At 46.9% G+C, this 25,360-nt stretch overlaps 1 protein-coding gene across 15 annotated transcripts in view; it reads left to right on the top strand.

The window, feature by feature from the left end:
* Nucleotides 1–25,360, top strand: part of LOC140732488 (plectin-like) — a 384,936-nt gene that overhangs the window by 273,369 nt on the left and 86,207 nt on the right. For all 15 annotated transcript variants that reach the window (XM_073055248.1, XM_073055247.1, XM_073055243.1 and 12 more), the window contains 3 exons: nucleotides 7,027–7,184; nucleotides 19,534–19,712; nucleotides 20,515–20,653. In XM_073055248.1, the coding sequence (XP_072911349.1) occupies nucleotides 7,027–7,184; nucleotides 19,534–19,712; nucleotides 20,515–20,653 (476 nt within the window). The remainder of the gene's footprint in view (nucleotides 1–7,026; nucleotides 7,185–19,533; nucleotides 19,713–20,514; nucleotides 20,654–25,360) is intronic.

Genomic DNA, 25,360 nt, shown 5'->3' with positions numbered 1-25,360 from the left:
CCTTTTCTAGTGCCGGGCACCTCTCTGGGGTTTTCCTCTAGCTCTAGCTCCTCCTCCGGTGTCTCGTCATCCTCATCCTCGGAGAGAGTGTGGAGCCCCCACAGCCCCGCCTCCCCTGGAACACTGACCGTTGCTGGCAGTTCCAACGTCATGACGTCAGCACTCGTACGAACCAACAACCAACTGGACTCTACCTCTTTACCACACCGTCTAGCTACCAATTCCACCTGCCCAATACCTTTTACCTTCGACCCCTTGTCACTTTCCTCCGACCTCCACATCCTTGCACCTGGGACAAACCGGTGGTCGACCGAGCAGTGCAGCGCACGTCCACCTTCCTTGGCGTCTCCTTCCCGCCTCTCCTGAAAAGACCGCAAAACCCCCAAGCTCCCAGCCTCACAAGACAAAATAACATTCCCCATTGGTTAACAAATGAATACAATCCCCATATCAGCAAGTCCAAAGCTAAACAACTGCGAGAGAAAACACTTATCAGACATAAAAGCATTCCTACTCTAGCAAACCAAAGAAGCCATTTTGATTACATACACAGTACATTGTACAAATGCAATACATAATATAAAAGAATAAATAAATAACAGTATACATATATTGAATAAATTAAAAATCATGCAAAACCAGAAGTAATATATACTAAGAAAGTGAGGTCATGTTTAAGGGTTCAATGCCCATTTAGGAATTGGATGGCAGAAGGAAAGAAGCTGTTCCTGAATCGCTGAGTGTGTGCCTTCAGGCTTCTCTACCTCCTACCTCAGTGAGAAAAGGGCGTGTCCTGGGTGCTGGAGGACCTTAATAATGGAAGCTGCCTTTCTGAGACACCACTCCTTGAAGATGTTCTGGGTACTTTGTAGGCTAGTACCCAAGATGGAACTGACTAAATTTGAAACCCTCTGCAGTTTCTTTTGGTCCTGTGCAGTAGACCCCCCCCCCCCCCCGCATACCAGCCAGTGATGCAGCCTGTCAGAATGCTCTCTACGGTACATCTATAGAAGTTTTTGAGTGTACTTGTTGACATATTCCTTCAAACTTCTAATGTGGTATAGTTGCTGTCTTGCCTCTTTTATAACTGCATTGATATGTAGGGATCAGGTTAGGTCCTCAGAGATCTTGACACCCTGGAACTTGAAACTGCTCACTCTCTCCATTTCTGATCCCTCTATGAAGATTGGTGTGTGTTCCTTTGCCTTACCCTTCCTGAAGGCTGGGATCACCTGACTAACCTTTTAGAGATTCACAGTGAATGCATTTGTAGAGGCGCAGTCATACAGCGCACAACAGGTCATTCGGCCCATCTCTATGCTGACCAAGATGCTCATCTAAGCTAGTTGTTTTTGCTGCCACTTGGCCCATTTCTCTCTAAAGCTTTCCTGTCCATGAACCTGCCCAAGTGCCTTCCAAATGTTGTTAATGTACCTACCTCAGCCACTTTCTTTGGCAATTCATTCCATATACTGACCATCCTTACAGTGAAAATTTTGCCCCTCAGCTTCTGATTAAATCTCCTCCCTCAATTTAAACCTCTGCCCTATAGTTCTTTATTTGCTAACCCAAGGAAAAGACTGTGATCATCCTTCTTATCTATAGTCCTCATAATTGTATAAATCTCAACCTCCTTCACACCAAGGGAAGCAGTCCCAGCTTCATCTCCTCGTAACTTATCCTCCAGTCCCAGTAATATGCTGGTGAGAAGAATGAGGGTGTATCTCATTGAAGTCTATTGAATATTGGGGTTTGGGAGGGTTAATAAATCAGACAGGAGCAGATTTGAATTGGGCTGAATGGCCTAATTCTGCCTCTATGTCTTATGATCTTAGATAGACAGATAGATACTTAGTGGTTGGGAGGATGATAGAGCCAATTGTTAAGGATGAGATGATGGAGTATTTGGTGACACAGGACAAGAGAGTACAAAGTCAGCATGATTTCCTTCAGGGAAAAACCTGCCTGACAAACCAGTTGGAATTCTTTGAGGAGATTACAAGTGGGATAGATAAAGGGGACATAGTGGATGTTGTATATTTGGACTTTCAGAAAGTCTTTGACAAGGTGCCACATATGAGGCTGCTTACCAAATTAAGAGCCCATGGTATTACAGGAAACTTACTAATATGGTTAGAGCATTGTCTGATTGGTAGGAGGCAGCAAGTGGGAACAAAAGGATTCTTTTCTGGTTGGCTGCCAGTGACTAGTGGTGTTCCGCAGGGGTCAGTGTTGTGATGATTTCTTTTTATGCTGTATATAAATGATTTAGATGATGGAATAGATGGCTTTGTTGCCAAGTTTGCAGATGATACGAAAATTGGTGGAGGGGCAGGTAGTGTTGGGCTCCTTATTGTAGAAAGGATATACTGACATTGGGGAGGGTTCAGAGAAGATTCATGAGATTGATTCCAGGAATGAAAGGTTACCATATGAGGAATGTCTGGCAGCTGTATTCCCTGGAGTTCAGGAGAATGAGGGGGGATCTTATAGAAACATTCCAAATGTTAAAAGGCCTGAACAAATTAGATATGGCAAATTTATTTCCCATGGTCAAGGGGTCTAGGACAAGAAGGCATGACTTCAGGATTGAAGGACATCCATTTAGAACTGAGATGCAAAGAAATTACTTTAGTTATTGGGTGGTAAATCTGTGGAATTTGTTGCCATGAGCAGCTGTAGAGTCCAAGTCATTGGGTGCATTTAAGGCAGAGTTAGATAGGTTTTTGGTTAGCCAGGGCATCAAAGGTTATGGGGAGAAGGCAGGGGAGTGTGGATGACTAGAAGAATTGGATCAGGCCATGATTGGATGATGGAGCAGACTCGATGGGTCAAATGGCCTACTTCTGCTCCTATTTTCCCCCAATCCATCGGGGGAACCTACTGACTTCTGTGTCTATTGTCTTGTTTATTATTTATTTTAATGCCTGCACTGTTTTGTGTACTTTATGCAGTCCTGGGTAGGTCTGTAGTCAAGTGTAGCTTTTGTGTTGGTTTACGTAGTTCAGTGTAGTTTTTATATTGTTCATGTAGCACCATGGTCCTCAAAACGTTGTCTCATTTTTACTGTGTACTGTACCAGCAGTTATGGTCGAAATGACAATAAAAAGTGACTTGACTATATCTTATGGTCTTATGGGCTTATAACAGGAAGGATGCAGAAGGACATAGAAAGATTAGGAGAATGGACATGAAAATGGCAAATGAAATACAATGTTGGAAAATGCATGGTCATGCACTTTGGTAGTAGAAATAAATATAGAAAATAGAATAGTACAGCACATTACAGGCCCTTCGGCCCACAAGGTTGTGCCGACTCTCAAACCCTGCCTCCCATATAACCCCCCACCTTAAATTCCTCCATATACCTGTCTAGTAGTCTCTTAAACTTCACTAGTGTATCTGCCTCCACCACTGACTCAGGCAGTGCATTCCATGCACCAACCACCCTCTGAGTGGAAAAACCTTCCTCAAATATCCCCATTGAACTTCCCTCCCCTTACCTTAAAGCCATGTCCTCTTGTACTGAGCAGTGGTGCCCTGGGGAAGAGGCGCTGGCTGTCCACTTTGTCTATTCCTCTTAATATCTTGCAGACTATTTTCTAAGCGGGGAGAAAATCCAAAAATCTGAGATGCAAAAGGACTTGGGAGTCCTTGTGCAGAACACCCTAAAGGTAAACTTGCAGGTTGAGTCAGTGGTGAGGAAGGCAAATGCATGTTAGCATTCATTTCAAGAGTTCTAGAATACAAGAGCTCAGATGTGATGCTGAGGCTTTATAAAGCACTGGTGAGGCCTCACCTTGAGTATTGTGAACAGTTTTGGGCCCCTCATCTTAGAAAAGATGTGCTGGCATTGGAGAGGGTCCAGAGGAGGTTCAGAAGGATGATTCCAGGAATGAAAGGTTGATCAGACAAGGAACGTTTGGTGGCTCTGGGTCTGTACTCGCTGGAATTCAGAAGGATGAGGTGGGATCTCATTGAAACCTTTCAAAATTTGAAAGGCCTAGACAGAGTAGATGTGGAAAAGTTGTTTCCCCTGGTGGGAGTGTCAAGGACAAGAGGGCACAGTCACACAATAAAGGGGCACCCTTTTAAAACAGAAGCAGAGAAATTTCTTTAGCCAAAGGGTGGTGAATTTGTGGAATTTGTTGGCACATGCAACATACTACATTGATTGGCCTTATCTCAAATAATATTGAGGCATCCTGCAGAGAAGTCATCACCCTGACACAGTGGTGTCAAGAAAACAACCTCTCCTTCAGTGTTGCAAAAACAAAGGAGCTGGTTGTGGACTATAGGAGGAACGGAGACAGGCTAACCCCTATTATCATCAGTGCATCTGGGGTTGACAGGATGGACCGCTTCAAGTTCCTCGGTATGCACATCACTGAGGATCTCACTTTGTTTGTACATACCGGCTGTGTGGTGAAAAAAGCACAACAGCACCTCTTTTACCTCAAACCATAAGATATAGAAGCAGAAGTAGTCCATTCGGCCCATCGAGTTAGATCCGCCATTCAATCATGCGCTGATCCAATTCTTCCAGTCATCCCCACTCCCCTGCCTTCTCCCTGTACCTTTTGATGCCCTGGCTAATCAAGAACCTATCTATCTCTGCCTTAAATGACTTGGCCTCCACAGCCGCTCGTGGCAACAAATTCCACAGATTTACCACCTTCTGACTAAAGTAATTTCTCCACATCTCTGTTCTAAATGGACGTCCTTCAATCCTGAAATCGTGGCCCTTGTCCTAGGATCCCCTACCATGTGAAATAACAGACGGTTGAAGAAGTTTGGAATGAGTCCCCAAATCCTAAGAATTTTCTACAGGAGCACAATTGAGAGCATCCTGACTGGTTGTATCATTGCCTGGTATAGGAACTGTACCTCCCCTAATTGCAAGGGTTCTGCAGACAGTGGTGCGGACATCCCAGCACATCTGTAAATGTGAACTTCCCACTATTCAGGACATTTACAAAGACAAGTGTGTAAAAAGGGCCCGAAGGATCATTGAGGGCCTGAGTCATCCCAACCATAAACTATTCCACTGCTACCATCCGGGAAACAGCACCACAGCATTAAAGCTAGGACCAACAAGCTCTGGGATAGCTACTTCTACCAGGCCATCAGGTTGATTAATATATGCTGACACAACTGCATTTCTAAGCTATATTGACGGTTCTGTTGTATATCTTACTGTACATATTATTTATACAAATTGCTATAATTTGCACATTGCACATTCAAAGATGTAACATAAAGATTTTTACTCCTCATGTATGTGAAAGATGTAAGAAATAAAGTCAGTTTGATTCAGTTCAATAGAATAGAAGTAGAAAGAATAAGAAGTAAGTTACCACAAACAGTCTAACAGGAAGGGGTCATCACTTCCCCAGCTATAGGTTGACTCATTATAGAGCTGAATGACCGAGGATAAGAATGACCTCATAGAGCACTGTTTGGAGCAGGGCAGTTGTCTCAGTCTGTTACTGTAAGTGCTCCTCTGTTCAGCCAAGGTGGCATGCAGAGGGTGAGAAACATTGTCCAGAAGTGCCAGGATTTTCTTTAGGGTCCTTTGTTCCACCACAGCCTCCAATGCAACCAGTTTGACTCCTGTAACAGAGCCAGCCTTTCTAATCAGTTTATTGAGTCTGTTGGTATCACCTGTGTTGATGCCATTGTCCCAGCACATCACTGCATAGAAGATGGTAGTAGTGACAACAGACTGGTAGAACATGTGAAGGAGAGGCCTATATACTCCAAAGGATATCAGTCTCCTTAGAAAGTAGAGTCGTCTCTGGCCCTTGAACCATAATAACATAAGATATAGGAGCAGAATTAGGCCATTCAGCCCATCGAGTTTGCTCCGCCATTCCATCATGGCTGATCCCAGATCCTACTCAACCCCATACACCTACCTTCTCCTTTGATGCCCAGACCGATCAGGAAACAATCAACTTCCATGTTAAATATACATGCAGACTTGGCTTCCAATGAAGACTGTGCAGAGCATTCCACAGATTTACTACTCTAGCTGAAAAAAATTCCTCCTTACCTCTGTTCTAAGGGTTTCCCTCTAGTTCTGGATACCCCCACCATAGGAGACGTCCTCTCCACATCCACCCTATCTAGTCCTTTCAACGTTCAGTAGGTCTTCTTGCACACAGCCTCTGTGTTGGTGCTCCACTCAAGACTGCCATCCCGGTGTACCCCCAGGTACTTGAAGGTCCTCACCACAACTACATCTTCACTATCAGTAGTAACAGGGAGCGATGCAAGCTTAATCTTCTTTAAGTCCATCATCATCTCCTTTGTCTTACTAATGTTGAGCTGCAGATGACTCAGCTTGCATCATTTGACAAAGTTCTCCACCAGGGCCCTGTATTCAACCTCCTATCCTCCCTTTATACATCCAGCTATTGCTGAGGCAGCAGGGAAGTTCTGCAGGTTACATGACTCAGTGTCGTATCTAAAGTATACAGGGTAAACAGGAAGGGAGCCAATGTGGTCCCAGTGCTCCTTATAGCCATGTCTGACACACAGCTCTGAAGCCACGCGTACTTTGGTCTGCCAGACAGGTAATGCATTATCCAAGATACAATGGAAGTGCCATCCTACATGGAATGGCGTTTTTCTCCCAGCAAGAAGGGCTGTATAGTATTGAAGGCACTTGAGAAATCAAAAAAGACGATCCTCACAGTGCTGCTTGTAGGCAAACTGCAGGGGATCATGTGCTGATCTGACTAGGGGTCTGAGGTGAGGTAGGACCAGCGTCTTTAGGGTCTTCATGATGTGTGAAGTGAGGGCCACTGGATGGTAGTCATTCAGACTTTTGATTGGCCCTTCTTGGGTACTAGGACCACATATGATGTTTTTGCCACACAATCAGAATCCTTTCCAGACTGAGACTGAGAATGAAAATGCTGACAGTGGGAGAAAATGAGACTATAGGAAGTTTAGATGCTGGGAAAGTGAGGTACAGATTTTTTCTGGAGGGATGGTTTAACCTTCTCCCCTGTGCTGTAGGTGAGGAAGTTGAGCAGAGCTGTAAGAAGTTTGTGACGCAGCTGAAGGATATTCGCCTACAGCTGGATCGATGTGAAGATCGAACAGTGCACAAAATCAGGCAGCCACTGGACCGAGAGCCCCTGCGGGACTGCACACAACGGATGATTGAACAGCGGGTAAGCCCACTGGGAACGCCATGATGTTGGATTGGTGAGAGGGTGCCGCAGATGAACTATTTTCACCTTCTGTGTGCCAGTAATGGTGAGACTCACTGCTATTTACCCCAGGCTGTCACAGCCTAGTTAGCCAGGTGAGGACACCACTGTGGAAGAGCAGTTGAACATTCCCAAGGTGCTTAGCTGGACAGAGGATCACATTGTCCTGTGTCTACCCCACATCATGTTGCCCCATAGTATCTCCCTTTATGTTTTACAAAACTATGGAAATTTATTTTCACAACAAATATACAAATTACAAACATTAACTATAAACAAGACAGTGAATAAATTCAAATTAAAATTTGATTACTAGTGTCTAAAACAGTCAATTCACTGGGGGGGCCCATCGCTCCCGGAAATAAGACGATAAGACACAGGAGCAGAATTAGGACATCTGGGCCATTGAGTCTGCTCCGCTATTCAATCATGGCTGATCCTTTTTTCTATCTCCTCCTCAACCCCAGTTCCCGGCCTTCTCCCCGTAACCTTTGATGTCATGTCCCATCACGAACCTATCAATCTCTGCCTTAAATACACCCAATGACCTGGACTTCACAGCTGCATGTGGCATAAATTCCACAAATTCACCACCCTTTGGCTAAAGAAGTCCCCTGTGTATCCCTGGAAAAGGGGCAGGCATTTGGCTCTAGCAGAGTCCTCGACTTTCCACCAGCTGGACCCGTGAACGGCCATCTTGGCCAGGCCCAGGAGCAAGCCACCCGCTTCCGGACTGGGTTTCCATAGATAAGGAGCTTGGGGCTGAAGTACAACCTGAACCTGATGAGCAGCATCTTCAGATATTCAAACAGGATCTGCAACCTCTTACACTCCATGTACACTCCATGTTATACTGACTCCTCCTGCCCACAGAATGGATAGGTGGATGGGGTGTCAGTGAACCTGCTTAAAAACCTGGAGTACAGTACTGCCCTGTGCACCACCTCTACCCCAGGTCCCCAATGTACGAGGAAGGACCCCAGCATTGAGAGATTTCCACTGGGGACCTCCTCTGCTGCCAGACAGTGAAACAGGCTGCCAAGGCGACTCTGGTCAGCAGACGAAGGCAAGGAAGTGAAAGGTGTGCAGGAGCAGCCTGTACATGAAACACCTTGGAGCATCATGGAAGGGCACGGTGGGCATCCCTGCAAGATGGTTCATGTTATGCAGGACCCTCTCCCACGTGTTATCCCAAGGCCTGTGTGCAACAAGCAATTCCAGCCGATCAGATGTTGGTGCAGCTGGAACCCCTCCGCTTCCCTGAGCCCCCTCGGCACCCACTGTGATAGGAAGGACCAGTCCCCCTCTGAGCACCCTGTCTGGATGAGACTACACCCCATACCCTTAACAGCTCAGTAAAAGTGAGGCAGTACCCTCAAAGCAGCACGGCTGATACTGTTCGCTGGAAGACAGTGTCCGCAGCAGAGAAGGTTCATGCCATCTCAGAGAGTGGTCACTGTACAGGTATCTCTGCAGGGTCCTGAGGTGGAGAACTGCAAGTAGGGTACACATGCACACTAATGACTGACCACTCTCCGTGATCAGGACCACACCAGAGACCCAATGCCTCCTATTGCCCCAAAAGAAATCCATCAGCTTCTTTTGGGTCCTGGAGACAAAAGCAGGGGCCGGACTAAAGTAACCAGCCAGGACCATAGCATGCAGGCAATGAGCTGATTTATTACTAACTCTCTTCCCCAGTATAAGATTGCACGAAGGAGGCCTGACCAGCATCCCAGCCGGGTAGAGGTCTTTTTCTCCAAATCCCACCAGTTTGCCAGCCAGGCTTCCTCCATCGAGCGCAGGTAGATTCCTAAGTAGAGGAGGTGTGTGGTGCTCCACGCAAAGGGCCTCAACCCCTCTGGTAGGGATCCACCTGCCATTGACCCACCAAGAGGCCTGCATATATTTTCCACTTGACCCTTGTAGATGAAGCACCCAAGCAGACCTGTTCACAGTCTTGCGTTCTCTACGAGTCAATGGGATGGTGACCATAAGGAGGAGGATGTCAGTGTAAGCTGAAAGGATGATCTCCATGTCTGGTTCACGCAAAACCAAACCAGTTACCCTCTTACAGAGAAGGCACAGGAATGGCTCCACACAAACAGAGTATAACTGCCCCAACATGGGGCACCCCTGATGCAGCCCTTCTCAAAGCACAAAATGTGGCCCAAGCACAAACACATGCAAAGTCCCAAAGAAAAATACTCATGGTCCACCCTGGCAAATGCCTTGGTCAAGGGAGAGAAGGGTGACTGAGGACCAGCTTCTCAGCACAGGTAAATCAGATCCGTGACGATGTGGATATTGTCCTGAATGGACTGCCCTGGGACCATGCAGGACTGATCACAGTGGACCACTTGAACCAGCACAGAGCCCAGACGGCGGCCATTGCCTGGGAAAAGTTCTTGTACTTCACACTGAGGAGGGATACTGTGTGCCAATTCCTTAGGCAATCAAGATACCCAGTCTTTGGCAGCAGGGTTACAACTGCTCTGCACCAAGAGAGGGTCATCTCACCCACCGCCATGTTCTTCCCCAATACCCCTGCATAATCAGCCCCTAAGATGTCCCAGAAGGGCTGGAGAAATTCAACAGTCAAACCATCTTGTCCCAGGGATTTGCCTCTCTGCAGCTGGTTGAGGACACGGGTCAGCTCCACCAAAGATAGTGGGGCAGCTAGAACCCCTTGGCATCTTCCTACAGAACCCTGTGTGCATCCTCACTCTACAGATCTGGCGAGAATAGAGCCTCATAAAAGGAATGTACTTCCACAACTATTTTCACCGGGTCTGTGACGAAGGAGCCATCCTCTGCCAGCAGCTCCACAAGCTGCCTGCGGACACAGCTCCCCTTCTCGAGAGAGTAGAAGAAGGATGAGGCATGGTCCAGATCCTGTTGAATTTAGACCTGCGACCTCTCATAAGCACCTCGGGACCTCTCGAGCTGCAGGTGCCTCAGCGCCTCCTTCCTCTGGTACTCATCCCAGAGGGGCGGATCTCCATTGGTCAGCCCTGGCTGGGACTCTAAATCAATCAGCTCCTTCTCAAGCCGACCGATCCCAGATGTGCGCTGCGTGATCAACCCATGAGCATATTCCTGGCAGAACAGTCAGATGTGAGCCTTGCCCACATCCCATCACAGCCTCAGAGAGGGAAACTCCCCTGTTCTTCCTGCCAGGTCCTCCAAAACTGACAGAACAAATCCTAGAAACGACCATCTTCCAACAGCCTGTGACTGAAATGCCAGTACACAGACCCAACCTTTGTAGGTAGGGCGTTGAACTGTGCCCACACCAGGAGGTGGTCTGAGCACACAACCAGCCACGTGGAGGCAGCCAGTACTGTGGCCCAAGAGGCAGCGCCCTGGAGATGTACAGTCAGTCGTTCCTCGTGCCTCCATCCCCTCTAAATGCATTGGCTCACCATCCTGGTGCACAGCAAGGTGAAGCAGGCAGCCTGGCACGAGTTCCTGAACCTGTAATATCTCTGGCTGGGAAAAAAAGGGCCAATAAGATGGCCACCCCACTGGAAATGGAGCTGAGGTGGCTCATGTGGACCCTGCCCTCGCCTTTCCAGGAGCCAGGTGGATTCATCTCTGGAACGATGCAGGTTTCCTGCAAGAAGCTCAGCCCTATCTCCTGTCTCAGACTATGCAATCTGGAGAGAACCCCCCTATCACCAATGATGTTCAGGGTTTCAACACTTAACTTCCTGACACACTTTATTGAGATCTCTTACCAGAGCCCTAGGAAGAAGAAGCAGAGCTTTCCTTCAAGCCCTTTCCTGTCTTCACCTTACAACACTTCTCCAGGGACTCCAGGGGTCTCTTAAATTGGAGCATCTCCTTGCGGGTAATTTCAACTCCGTCCCTTTCTTTTGGAGGATAGTGTGGCTAGACTGAATGACCTCTTGTAGACCTGACTAGTGATCAGTGGCTAGCTGGACCTTAAAACAGTTTCCTCCAGTAGGTCTTCATGAACTTCTGGATCTCATCCACAGAGACAGGTTGTGTCTCAGTGCTGGGGTCAAGGAAGTCTTCCATCTCAGCTTTGAAAAAAAGACCCCTCTTCTCCCACACCACATCCCACCCTCTTGTCACGCTCCAAGCTGTCACCATCTGCACCCAACGTAACCACCTCACTCCTCATCACCATCCTAATGGGAGACCCCACCACATCACCAGGGCTATAAGACCATAAGATATAGGAGCGGAATTAGGCAATTTAGCCCATTGAGTCTGATCCAACATTCCATCATCGCTGATCCCAGATCCCACCCAACCCCATGTACTTGCCTTCTCACCATACCCTTTGATGCCCTTACCGATCAGGAAACAATCAACTTCTGCCTTAAGTATATGCACAGACTGGGCCTCCACCACAGTCTGTGGCAGAGCATTCCATAGATTTACTACTCTCTGGCTGAAAGAATTCCTCCTTACCTCTGTTCTAAAGGGTCGCCCCTCAATTTTGAGGCTGTGCCCTCTAGTTCAGGATACTCCCACCATAGGAAACATCCTCTCCACATCCACCCTGTCTAGTCCTTTCAACATTCAGTAGGTTTCAGTGAGATCACCCTACCTGCATTCTTTTAAATTCCAGTGAGTACAGGCCTAAAGCTGCCAAATGATCCTCATATGTTAATCCTTTCATTCCTGGAATCATTCTCTTGAACCTCCTCTGGACTCTCCAATGACAATACATCCTTCCTGAGATACGGGCTCCAAAACTGTTGACAATACTCTGTGAGGCCTGACTAGTGTCTTATAAAAGCTCAGCATTATCTCCTTGCTTTTATATTCCCCTTAAACTAAATGCCAACATTGCATTTGTCTTCTTTACCACAGACCCAACCTGTAAATCCAGGTAGGAGGTGCAGAAGCCTGAAGGCACACACTCAGCGATTCAGGAACAGTATCTTCCCCTCTGCTATCTGATTACTAAATGGACTTTGAACTCTTGGATACTACCTCACTTTTTTTTAATATACAGAATTTCTGTTTTTTTACATTTTTTAAATCTATTCAATATACGTATATTGTAATTGATTTACTTACTATTATAACCATATAACAATTACAGCACGGAAACAGTCCGTGCCGAACGCTTACTCTCACCTAGTCCCACTGGCCCGCACTCAGCCCATAACCCTCCATTCCTATCCTGTCCATATACCTATCCAATTTTACTTTAAATGACAATACTGAACCTGCTTCTATACCACTTCTACTGGAAGCTCATTCCACACAGCTACCACTCTCTGAGTAAAGAAATTCACCCTCGTGTTACCCTTAAACTTTTGCCCCCAACTCTCAACTCATGTCCTCTTGTTTGAATCTCCCCTACTCTCAATGGAAAAAGCCTATCCATGTCAACTCTATCTATCCCCCTCATTATTTTAAATACCTCTATCAAGTCCCCCCTCAACCTTCTACGCTCCAAAGAATAAAGACCTAACTTGTTCAACCTTTCCCTGTAACTTAGGTGCTGAAATCCAGGTAACATTCTAGTAAATCTTTTACATCTCTTTTACATTCCAGTAAATCTTCTCTATTATTTTTATTTTATTTATTATTATTACTTTTTTTTCCTCTTCTATATTAGGTATTGCATTGAACTGCTGCAGCTAAATTAACAAATTTCACATCATATGCTGGTGATAATAAACCTGATCCTGATTCTGATTCTCATTCTGACCTTCTGGGAGTCTTGCATGAGAACTTCTAAGTCCCTCTTCACCTCTGATGATTGAACCTTATTCTCATTTAGATCATTGTCTGTACTATTGTTCCTTTTACCAAAGTGCATTATCATACATTTCCCAACACTGTATTTCCTACCCCCACCGATGACCCCTTCTCCTGTCTTCAACCCTCCTCCTCTTCATGGACACCCCGCTCTGGTCTTCTGCCTGCTCTGGATCTCTTTATTGCTAATTGCCAACGGGACATCAACCATCTTGACTTCACCACACCCTGTTCCAATTCCAACCTCACTCCTTCCGAACGCTCTGCTCTCCGCTCCCTCTGCACCAATCCCAACCTCACTATAAAACCTGCTGATAAGGGGGGAGCTGTTGTTGTCTGGCTTATTGACCTCTACCTGGGCGAGGCACAACGACAACTCTCTGATACCTCCTCTTATTTACCCCTTGATCATGACCCCACTAAGGAGCACCAGGCCATTGTCTCCTATACCCTCACCAACCTTATCAGCTCTGGGGATCTCTCATCCACTGCCACCAACCCCATAGTTCCCACACCCTGCACTTCCCGTTTCTACCCCCTACCCAAGATCCACAAACCTGCCTGTCCAGGTAGACCTATTGTCTCAGCTTGCTCCTGCCCCACTGAACTCATTTCTGCATGCCTTGACACTGTCTTATCCCCCCCCGTTCAATCTCTTCCCACCTATGTTCGTGACACTTCTCATGCTTTGAATTTTTTCAATAATTTTAAGTTCCCTGGCCCCCACCGTCTTATTTTCACCATTGACGTCCAGTTCCTATATACCTCCATCTCCCACCGAGATGGTCTCGAAGCTCTTTGCTTTTTTTTTGGTTTCCAGACCTAACCAATTCCCCTCTACCACCACTCTCCTCCGTCTAGGGAATTAGTTCTTACTCTCAATAATTTCTCCTTTGGCTCCTCCCACTTCCTCCAAACCAAGGGTGTAGCCATGGGCACCCATATTGGGTCCCAGTTATGCCTGCCTTTTTGTTGGCTTTGTGGAACAGTCCATGTTCCAAGTCTATACCGGTATCCATCCCCCTCTTTTCCTTCGCTACATCGATGACTGCATTGGTGCTGCCTCTTGCACGCATGCTGAGCTCGTCGACTTCATTAACTTTGCCTCCAACTTTCACCCTGCCCTCAAATTTACCTGGTCCATTTCCGACACCTCCCTCCCCTTTCTTGATCTTTCTGTCTCCATCTCTGGAGATGGCCTATCTACTGATATCTACTATAAGCCTACAGACGCTCACAGCTACCTGGACTATTCCTCTTCCCACCCTGTCTCTTGCAAAAATGCTATCCCCTTCTCACAATTCCTCCGTCTCCACCGCATCTGCTCTCAGGATGAGGCTTTTCATTCCAGGACGAAGGAGATGTCTTCCTTTTTTAAACAAAGGGGCTTCCCTTCATCCACCATCAACTCTGCTCTCAAACGCATCTCTCCCATTTCCCGCACATCTGCCCTCACCCCATCCACCCGCCACCCCACTCGGGATAGGGTTCCCCTTGTCCTTACCTACCACCCCACCAGCCTCCAGGTCCAATGTACAATTCTCCATAACTTCTGCCACCTCCAATGGGATCCCACTACCAAACACATTTTTCCCTCCCACTCTCTTTCTGCTTTTCGCAGGGATCACTCCCTACGCGACTCCCTTGTCCACTCGTCCCCCCCATCCCTTCCCACCGATCTCCCTCCTGGCACTTATCCTTGTAAACGGAACAAGTGCTCACCTGCCCTTACACTTCCTCCCTCACCACCATTCAGGGCCCCAGACAGTCCTTCCAGGTGAGGCGACACTTCACCTGTGAGTCGGCTGGTGTGGTATACTGCGTCCGGTGCTCCCAGTGTGGCCTTTTATATATTAGTGAGACCCGACGCAGACTGGGAGTCTGTTTCGCTGAACACCTATGCTCGGTCCGCCAGAAAAAGCAGGATCTCCCAGTGGCCACACATTTTAATTCCACGTCCCATTCCCATTCTGATGTCTATCCATGGCCTCCTCTATTGTCAAAATGAATCCAAACTCAGGTTGGAGGAACAACACCTTGTATACCGGCTGTGTAGCCTCCAACCTGATGGCATGAACATTGACTTCTCTAACTTCCATTGATGCCCCTCCTCCCCTTCTACCCCATCCCTGACATATTTAGTTGTTTGCCTGTTCTCCATCTCCCTCTGGTGCTTCCCCCCCCCACTTTCTTTCTCCTGAGGCCTCCCATCCCATGATCCTTTCCCTTCTCCAGCTCTTAGCTTCATCCCACCCCCTCTGGTCTTCTCCTATCATTTTGCATTTCCCCCTCCCCCCACTACTTTCAAATCTCTTACTATCTTTCCTTTCGGTTAGTCCTGACGAAGGGTCTCGGCCCGAAACGTTGACAGCACTTCTCCCTATAGATGCTGCCTGGCCTGATGTGTTCCACCAGCATTTTGTGTGTGTTGTTTGAATTTCCAGCATCTGCAGATTTCCTCGTGTTTGCACTGTATTTCATTTACCACTTTATTGCCCATTCTTCCAATTTGTCTAAGTCCTGCTGCAATCACATTGCTTCTTCAGCACTGTCTACCCCTCCACCTATTTTCATATTAGTTGCAAACTTTGCCACAAAGCCATCAATTCCATTATCTAAATCATTGACAAAAAAATGTGGAAAGTAGCAGTCCCAATACTGAGGGAACACCTCTATTCATCGGCAGCCAACCAATAAAAGGCCACTTTTATTTCCACTCGCAGTCTCTAACCTGTCAGCCATTCCTCTGTCCATGCCAGTATCTTTCCTGTAATGCCATACAATTTTATCTTGTTAAGCAGCCTCATTTGTGGCACCTTAACAAATGTCTTCTGAAAATCTAAGTAAATGACATCCACTGCCTCTTCTTTGTCCACCTCCTCGTTACTTCTTCAAAGAACACTAACAGATTTGTCAGGCAAGATTTCCCTTTACAGAAACCATGCTGATTTTATCATTTGTCTCCAAGTACTTTGAAACCTCATCCTTAGTAATAGAATCCAACGCTTTCCCAACCACTGAGGTTAGACTAACTGGCCTATAATTTCTATTCTTTTTCCTTCCTCCCTTCTTAAAGAGTGGTGTGATGTTTGCAATCTTTCAGTCCTCTGACCATGCCGGAATCAAGTGATTCTTGAAAGATCATGGCCGATGTATCCATTATCTCTTCAGCAACCTCCCTCAGGACTCTGGATGATGTCCATCTGGCCCAGGTGACTTATCCACCTTAAGACCTTTGAGTTTGCCTAGCACATTGTCCTTTGTAATAGCAATGGCACTCACTCCTGCTCCCTTACACTCACCGACCTCTGGCACTAGTGTCTTCCACAGTAAAGACAGATGCAAAGTACCCATTAAGTCCCTCTGCCCCTAGATCCCAATTCCCTCCCAGAGCCAGGTTAAGAACCAGCTGGGTCATGCCCATATCCACTTGATTGTCACCCTGCCCGGTATCAGCACTCCCTCCTCACCCCTTGGAGCACTCCCTCTCTGATTAGCTACATGGGATGGTGATCCAGGGTTGCTCCAGTTCCCCTCATGGACCAGACACTCCTCAGCAGGGCACTTGACCTCGAATGAGGCCGCAATCTGGGAAACTTAACCCACTCCGACTCTCCCCACAAGTGACCCCTGTTCTACAGGGCTTTGCCCCTCCCCAGGGAATAGGTGCTCTGAGTGTGCAGCCTCAACTGAAAGCACATCTGTCTCCCCACATATCTCTTCTACAGTGCGCCATTCATCAGCTTATGGTCAGGAGCAGCCTAGAGCCCCTGTACAATAGGGCTTTCCTCCAGCTCTGAGGGATTATACGCTGTGCATACGACCTTTAGTGTGGATAAATCATCCTCATATTGTGGTCGCTAATCTCCAGTCTCAGTGAACACATCCCTCCAACGTTTCAGGCCACAGATATGCTGAGGTACAATGACTTCCATTTCAGAGGCATCCTCAGTCTCTGGCACCACCTTCCCTCCCCCAACTTCCCAGGTTCTTGTTGGATCAGTTCCCTGATCAGTCAGGGCATCAAAGGATATAGCATGAAGGCAGGTGTATGGGGTTGAGTGGGATCCAAGATCAACCATGACGGATTGATGGATCAGACTTGATGGGCTGAATGGCTTAATTCTGCTCCTCTGTTCAAAGGTTCAAAGGACCAATGTAATGTCAGAGAAATGTATACAATATGCATCCTGAAATGCTTTTTCTTCACAAACATCCATGAAAACAGAGAAGTGTCCCAAAGAATAAATGACAGTTAAACATAAAAACCCCGAAGTCCCCCCCCCCAGCTCCCCACTCCTGTGCATAAGCGGCAGTGAGCAACAATCCCCCCCCCTCCCCCCACTGGCAAGAAAAAGCAAGCATTGCACTCAAGCGTGAGCAAAGCAATAGCAAAGACACAGACTTGCAGTTACCTTAAAGACTTTGTGTGACACACCAGCATTCACCGTACCACAGGTTCTCTCTCTCCCTAATAAGGGAGAAGGAGTGTCTCCATTTTCCCAGCGAGCAGGGAGACATAACAAACAGCTCACTGGTTTACGACGTTAAAAGTCCATTACATCGCTTTTATCGAGCTCTGCATCGGAAGATCGCAAAGATCTCATGTCTTTGGGCACACAGCAGAAGATTTTCCAACACCCCCAACAACACACGGGTCTCCTGCCAAGATACTGACCCTCGATCTGCCTGTCTCCAGAACCCTGAAATCTTAGGCTTCCAAACACGAGCTGGACTCTCAGGCCGAGACTCTCAGGTGTGCCGAACAACGGCCAGTCCTGAAACCCTGAGAATGGGTCCCATTCCCACAAAGAACCGAAGTCAGCATGTAACCCCAGGTCAGGGTCTTCAAAAGAACCCTGAAAGGTGAAAATAAAGATATTAAAGATAGAAATGAAGCTGTTTCTGAAGATGCAAGCAAAGGAGTCACAGTTTGGTGCCATCTTAACTCCACCTCTGTCTCTGTCTTATGATCTCAGGAGCCACAGGACCCTGTGTGCTCAGTTCAACAATAACCACCCACTCCTTCTCTAGGGGAAAAGCCTTCAGATGCTTCTTCTTCATACCATCCTACCCGCCACCTGAAACCACCCCTTACCGTCATTTGCACCGTGCCCATCCCGGATTTCCACAGCCAATGGCACAGGGGAGGAACAGCAGGAGTGGGGTCAATGGGGAAGGCCCAGTGGTATTACCTTGTGCCTCCAAGGCAGAGTTGACAGCCTGACAGTTCAGGCAATTCTTCCAAATATGCCTAAGCTCTTTATAGGCATGGCACCTTGGGCAGCCTGTAGACCACAGGATGGTGTAATAATGCTCCACAAAATGTATATGACGTTGTCCCTCGGCATCCCAACGGCACTCCAACCACAAAAGCAGATGTTGCTGAAATGAGAATAGGTGCTCATAGCCCACAGAAGTTATTTTTGATCTCACTTCGCCTAGGGAGTGCAAGTAGGGGAAGAGGGCCTTATCAGGGATATGAGGGTGAACGTCTGAGAGTATTACCATCTGCACTGGGGTCAACCTGCATGAACCCCCCCCACCCCACCCTTAACCCCTTACTCAGGGCCAAAATCACACTCATCGCCGACTTCAAATAGAAAATAGTCTTCCCATTCAAAACCACTGATACAACAATGCCCGTACAACCGTCAACCATGGCTTTTATGGCATCATTCCTACTTACTGAAGTGGGAATTCATTGTACAGCGTTCTTTAAAGTCAGTAATTTGAACAGGTGGTCCTCCTCGTGAGCTCGAAGCCTCCACATACGACTGCCGTGCCAGCTCCTTGGAGCTGCAACCCAAAATTCTAATACAGTCAAAATTCAAGAGTTTACCACCACCACTGGGATGTTACATTGTCTACACTCAGCAGAACACCAGCAAAGAGTCAAAAGAAAGCGTTCAGAGTTGAGACAGGAGGGGGAGGGGAGGAACGAGCAGATAGGCAGGGTGAACCTCAGTATCATCCATGCCACTGTAAATGAAAGCATCTCCTGGGCCACTCCATTTTCCCACTGGCTGCTCCAAAGTCCAAAGTGCTCTTCACTCAGTCGCCCTGAGCTAGGCACTCCAAATGGGAGGGGTTTTTCTGGCGTCACCACCAGAATAAATCCATCCTCGCTCCCAGCAAAGTTAGACTCGAAGCTTTGACAATCCACCAGCTGCACCCACCACTCAGCACCAAAGAGACATGGACCGAAAACAGAATCCTTCCAGGAAAGGGAACTGTTCCAGACCACTGCTGAGGTTTTTCTCTACACTCTCGAAGCCTTTGGGCAGTCTCTAAAGCTGTTATTTGATGATTTTACCACAAATTTTCAATTTTAGAAGAGAGAGCTCAAACAGTGTGAGCTTCTTTCAGTACTGCCTCTCCCATAGTGTGACCCTCCCTCAGTCATGCCCCTCAATAATGTGAGCCCCGGACTCTCTCTCTCTGTCTCTCTGTCTCGCTCTGTCATTTTCTCTCTCTCTATCTCTCTCTTTCTCTCTCTCTCTCTCTCTCTTTCTCAATCTGTCTCTAATTGCATCTCTCTGTGTCTATCTTTCTGTGGTAGAAAATCCACTCGGAACTGGCTGGGATTAAAACGAACCTGGACGCTGTAACTGAGAAGACTGAGAAGGTACTGTCTGCACCTGAACAGCTGAGCAGTGCACCTGTGCTCCGTTCTGAGCTTGACCTCACTCTGCAGAAGATGGATCGAGTCTACAGCCTGTCCTCGGTGTACCTGGAGAAGTGAGTCGATGCTGGGAGATGTGGGTTAGACTGTATAGAGACCACATGCACCAGGCTGGTTCTGCGATGTATAGCTGACAGATGGAGATCAGTGCAGCCCGGTCTATCGTCAGTACTGGTCGGAACCTCACTAACGCAGAATGGGACAGACTGGATGGTGGTAGGATGCTCTTGGTGGCAGGGAAGTCAGGAATAAGAGATTAGAGAATGCTGTGGGTCATTCTGGAGTATGGCAAAGCTGTTCTCCACCTTAGAAAACAGTTGAGGACACGTCATCAAGTATGTTCGATGGAAGTTATTAGTTCTTTGAGCTAAAGTGGGCAATGAATATGGGGAGAGGACAGGAACAGGGTACTGAATTTGGAATATCTGCCATGAATGAGAGACAGGGTAAGGTCGAGGTGCTGAATGGACACCATAGGCTTCTACTTCTGCAGTTTCCCTAAAAGACCTACCCTCTGAGAGTGTAATCTGATTACACAATTGTGAACAAACATCCCAGTTTCAGAGGGAGTCAGCAGGTCAGGCAGTATCTGAAAAGAGAATCCAGGTGAATCACCTACCCACTTCCTTCCGCAGGTCCAAGTTCCTCCAGCACTGTTTCCTACACTTGTGGACTCTGTCAGTCACTGACTTTGCATTGCATTGCAAAGTACAGAAGCTCAGAACCGGGAGATGTTGTTGACCATTGTCTTGTATATTACACATTCTACTGTTATGATCAGCCTGGTTCCATGGGGAGTGCAGCAAGGCTAGCAACCTGTTTGCCCATCGCTCAGGATCTCACAACTTCTGTCTGCAGATTGAAGACTATTGAGGTGGTCATCCGCAGTACGCAGGAGGCTGAAGAGCTGGTGAGAAAATATGAAAGGCGGCTGCGAGAGGTGAACAGTGTTCCTGCTGATACCAAGTCACTGGAGGTCCACACACATCAGCTGAAGGTAGGTTTGTGCAGTGACATTAAGAATCCTGAGACCATTTCAAAATTCATTAGAAAGAAGAGGGTATCTATGGAAAGATTAGAGATAAGTTATGTGTGTAGCTAAGGAATATGAGAGGTTCTGAATGAAGAATGTAACTTAATAATTTACATATTCACCAGGGAGGATGTGGAGGATTCTGGACTGGATGTTGTGCATTGAACCAGAATTGATTAGGGGGCTTAAGGTAAAGGAACCCTTAGGGGAGTGATCATAATATAAGACCATAAGACATAAGAGGAGAATTAAGCCACTTGGCCCATCAAGTCTGCTCCACCGTTCAATCACAGCTGATCCTTTTCTCCCTCCAGCTCCTCGGCGCCACTCCCTGGCCTTCTGCCCGTGGCCTTTGATGCTGTGTTCTATCAAGAACCTATCAATCTCTGCCTTAAATACACCCAAAGACCTGGCATCCACAACTGCCTGTGGTAATAAATTCCACAAGTTCACCACCATCTGGCTAAAGAAATTTCTCTGCATCTGTTTTAAATGGACACCCTTCTATCCTGAGGCTGTGCTCTCTTGTCCTAGACGCCCCCACTAAGGGAAATATCCTTTCCACATCTACTCAGTCTGGCCCTTTAAACATTCGGAAGTTTTCAATGAGATCCCCCCCCCCCCCCACCATCCTTCTGAATATCAGCGAGTACAGACACAGAGCATTCAAACGTTCCTTCTATGAGAACACTTTCATTTCCAGAATCATCCTCATGAACCTCCTCTGAACCCTCTCCAATGCCAGCACATCTCTTTTAAGATGAGGAGCCCAGAACTGTTCTGAACCCTCAAGGTGATGTCTCAGCATCACATCCCTGCTCTTGTATTCTAGACTACTTGAAATGAATGCTAACATTGCATTTGCCTTCCTCACCACCACTCTACCTGCAAGTTAACCTTGTGTTCTGCACAAGGACTCCCAAGTCCCTTTGCATCTCGCATTTAAATGTAGTGTATATGGATTTCAGCAAGGCATTTGATAAAGTACCCCATGCAAGGCTTATTGAGAAAGTAAGGAGCCAGAAATGGCTTGCCCACAGAAAGCAAAGAGTAGTTGTAGATGGGTCATACCCTGCATGGAGACCAGTGGTGTGCCTCAGGGATCTGTTCTGGAACCCTTACTCTTCGTGATTTTTACAAATGACCTGGATGAAGATGCAGAAGAATGGGTTAGTAAGTTTGCTGATGACACAAAGGTTAGAGGTGTTGTGGATAGTGTGGAGGGCTGTCAGTGGTTACAGCAGGACATCAATAGGATGCAAAACTGGGCTGAGAAGTGGCAAATGGAATTCAACCCAGTTAAGTGTAAAGTTCATTTTGGTAGGTCAAATATAATGGCAGAATATAGTATTAATGGTAAGACTCTTGGCAGTGTGGAGGATCAGAGGGATCTTGAGGTCTGAGTCCATAGGACACTCAAAGCAGCTGTGCAGGTTGAATTTAAAAAAAAACACAAAATGCTGGCAGAACTCAGCAGGCCAGACAGCATCTATGGGAGGAGGTAGTGACGAGGTTTCGGGCTGAAACCCTTCATCAGGAGTGAAGTAACATGGGATAGTCGAGGGGGGATAAGAAGTGGGGGGAGGGATAAAGCAGAGAGCTAGGAAGTGATAGGCTGGAGGGAAATGGGCTAGGGGGAAGGTGGAGAATTATGGGAAATAAAAGAGAAAGAAAGGTAGGGCTGGGGGGAGATTATAGTGAGGGGAGAAAAAGGAGAGAGAAAGAGAACCAGACTAAAATAATAGATAGGGATGGGGGTAAGGGGGGGGGGGGGGGGCAGGGGTATCAACTGAGGTCTGTGAGTTGAATGTTCATGCCGGCAGGTAGGAGGCTACGTGTGGCCTCATCTTGACGGTAGAGGAGGCCATGGACAGACATATCGGAGTGGGAGTGGTCTGTGGAATTGAAGTGTGTGGCCACAGGGAGATCCTGTGGAGATCCCGCCACTGCTGGAGGACTGTGCGCCAGTGTTCGGCGAAACGGTCTCCCAGTCTGCGGTGGGTCTCCCCAATGTATAAATGGCCACATCGGGAGCACCGGATACAGTATATCACCCCAGTTGACTCACAGGTGAAGTGGTGCCTCACCTGAAAGGACTGTCTGGGGCCTAGGATGGTGGTGAGGGAAGAAGTGTGGGGGCAGGTATAGCACTTCTTCCATTTGCAGGGATGAGTGCCCGGAGGGAGGTCAGTGGGGAGGGATGGGGGGGATGAATGGACAAGGGTGTCGCGTAGGGAGCGATCCGTGCGGAAAGCCGAGAGTGGGGTGGAGGGGAAGATGTGGGTGGTGGTGGGATCACGTAGGAGGTGGCGGAAGTTACGGAGAATTATACATTGGATCTGTAAGCTGGTAGGGTGATAGGTGAGGACCAGGGGGACTCTATCCCTGGTGGGCTGGCGGGGGGATGAGGTGAGGGCAGAGGTGCGTGAAATACGGGAGACGCGATGGAGGGCAGAGTTGATAGTGGATGAAGGGAAGACATCTCCTTTGTCCTAGAATGAAAGGCCTCATCCTGACAGCAGATGCGGCGGAGGCGGAGGAATTGACAGAAAGGGGGAAAGGGAGAAAAATGCTAACCCAAAACCTCGTCACTACCTCCTCCCATAGATGCTGTCTGGCCTGCTGAGTTCTGCCAGCATTTTGTGTTTTGTTTTATTTATTTCCAGCATCTGCAGATTCACTCGTTGTGCAGGTTGAATCTGTGGTTAAGAAGACATACAGTGTATTGGCCTTCATTAATTGTTGAATTGAATTTAGGAGCCGAGAGGTAATGTTGCAGCTATTTAGGACCCTGGTCAGACCCCACTTGGAGTACTGCTCAGTTCTGGTCGCCTCACTACAGGAAGGATGTGGAAGCCATAGAATGGGTGCAGAGGAGATTTACAAGGATGTTGCCTGCATTGGGGAGCATGCCTTATGAAAACAGGTTCAGTGAACTCGGCCTTTTCTCCTTGGAGCAACGGAGGATGAGCGGTGACCTGATAGATGTGTATAAGATGATGAGAGGCATTGATCGTGTGGAAATTAATGGGGTTGAATTATAGACCACCCAATAGTCAGTGAGAATTGGAGGAGCAAATCTGCAGAGAAATAGCAAACAGCTGCAGGAAACATAAAGTTGTGATAGTAGGGGATTTTAATTTTCCACATATTGATTGGGACACCCGTACTGTTAAAGGTCTAGGTGGGTTAGAGTTTGTAAAATGTGTTCAGGAAAGTTTTTTAAATCAATATACAGAGGTACCAACTAGAGAGGATGTAATATAACCATAAAACAACTACAGCACGGAAACAGGCCATCTCAGCCCTTCTAGTCCATGCCGAACGCTTACTCTCACCTAGTCCCACCTACCTGCACTCAGCCCATAACCCTCCATTCCTTTCCTGTCCATATATCTATCCAATTTTACTTTAAATGACAATACCGAACCTGCCTCTACCACTTCTAGTGGAAGCTCGTTCCACAGAGCTACCACTCTCTGAGTAAAGAAATTCCCCCTTGTGTTACCCCTAAACTTTTGCCCCCTAACTCTCAATTCATGTCCTCTTGTTTGAATTTCCCCTACTCTCAATGGAAAAAGCCTATCCACGTCAACTCTATCTATCCACCTCATAATTTTAAATACCTCTATCAAGTCCCCCTCAACCTTCTACACTCCAAAGAATAAAGACCTAACTTGTTCAATCTTTCTCTGTAACTTAGGTGCTGAAACCCAGGTAACATTCTAGTAAATCTTCTCTGTATTCTCTCTATTTTGTTGACATCTTTCCTATAATTTGGTGACCAGAACTGTACACAATACTTCAAATTTGGCCTTACCAATGCCTTGTACAATTTTAACATTACATCCCAACTCCTATACTCAATGCTCTGATTTATAAAGGCCAACATACCAAAAGCTTTCTTCATCACCCTATCTACATGAGATTCCACCTTCAGGGAACTATGCACTATTATTCCTAGATCACTCTGTTCTACTGCATTCTTCAATGCCCTTCCATTTACCATGTATGTCCTATTCGGATTATTCCTACCAAAATGTAGCACCTCACACTTATCGGCATTAAACTCCATCTGCCATCGCTCAGTCCACTCTTCTAACTGGCCTAAATCTCTCTGCAAACTTTGAAAACCTATTTCATTATCCACAACACCACCATCTTAGTATCATCTGCATACTTACAAATCCAATTTACCACCCCATCATCCAGATCATTAATGTATATGACAAACAACATTGGACCCAGTACAGATCCCTGAGGCACACCACTAGTCACCGGCCTCCAACCTGACAAACAGTTATCCTCTACTACTCTCTGGCATCTCCCATCCAGCCGCTGTTGAATCCATTTTACTACTTCAATATTAATACCTAACGACTGAACCTTCCTAACTAACCTTCCGTGCGGAACCTTGTCAAAGGCCTTACTGAAGTCCATATAGACAACATCCACTGCTTTACCCTCGTCAACTTTTCTCGTAACCTCTTCAAAAAATTCAATAAGATTAGTCAAACATGACCTTCCACGCACAAATCCATGCTGACTGTTCCTAATCAGACCCTGTCTATCCAGATAATTATATATACCATCTCTAAGAATACTTTCCATTAATTTACCCACCACTGACGTCAAACTGACAGGCCTATAATTGATAGGTTTACTCTTAGA

The sequence above is a fragment of the Hemitrygon akajei genome, chromosome 8, assembly GCF_048418815.1.
Source record: "Hemitrygon akajei chromosome 8, sHemAka1.3, whole genome shotgun sequence".
Classification (NCBI taxonomy): Eukaryota; Metazoa; Chordata; class Chondrichthyes; order Myliobatiformes; family Dasyatidae; genus Hemitrygon; species Hemitrygon akajei.
Note: the sequence above shows the minus strand (reverse complement) of the source record. Positions and strands in the feature narration are given on the sequence as shown.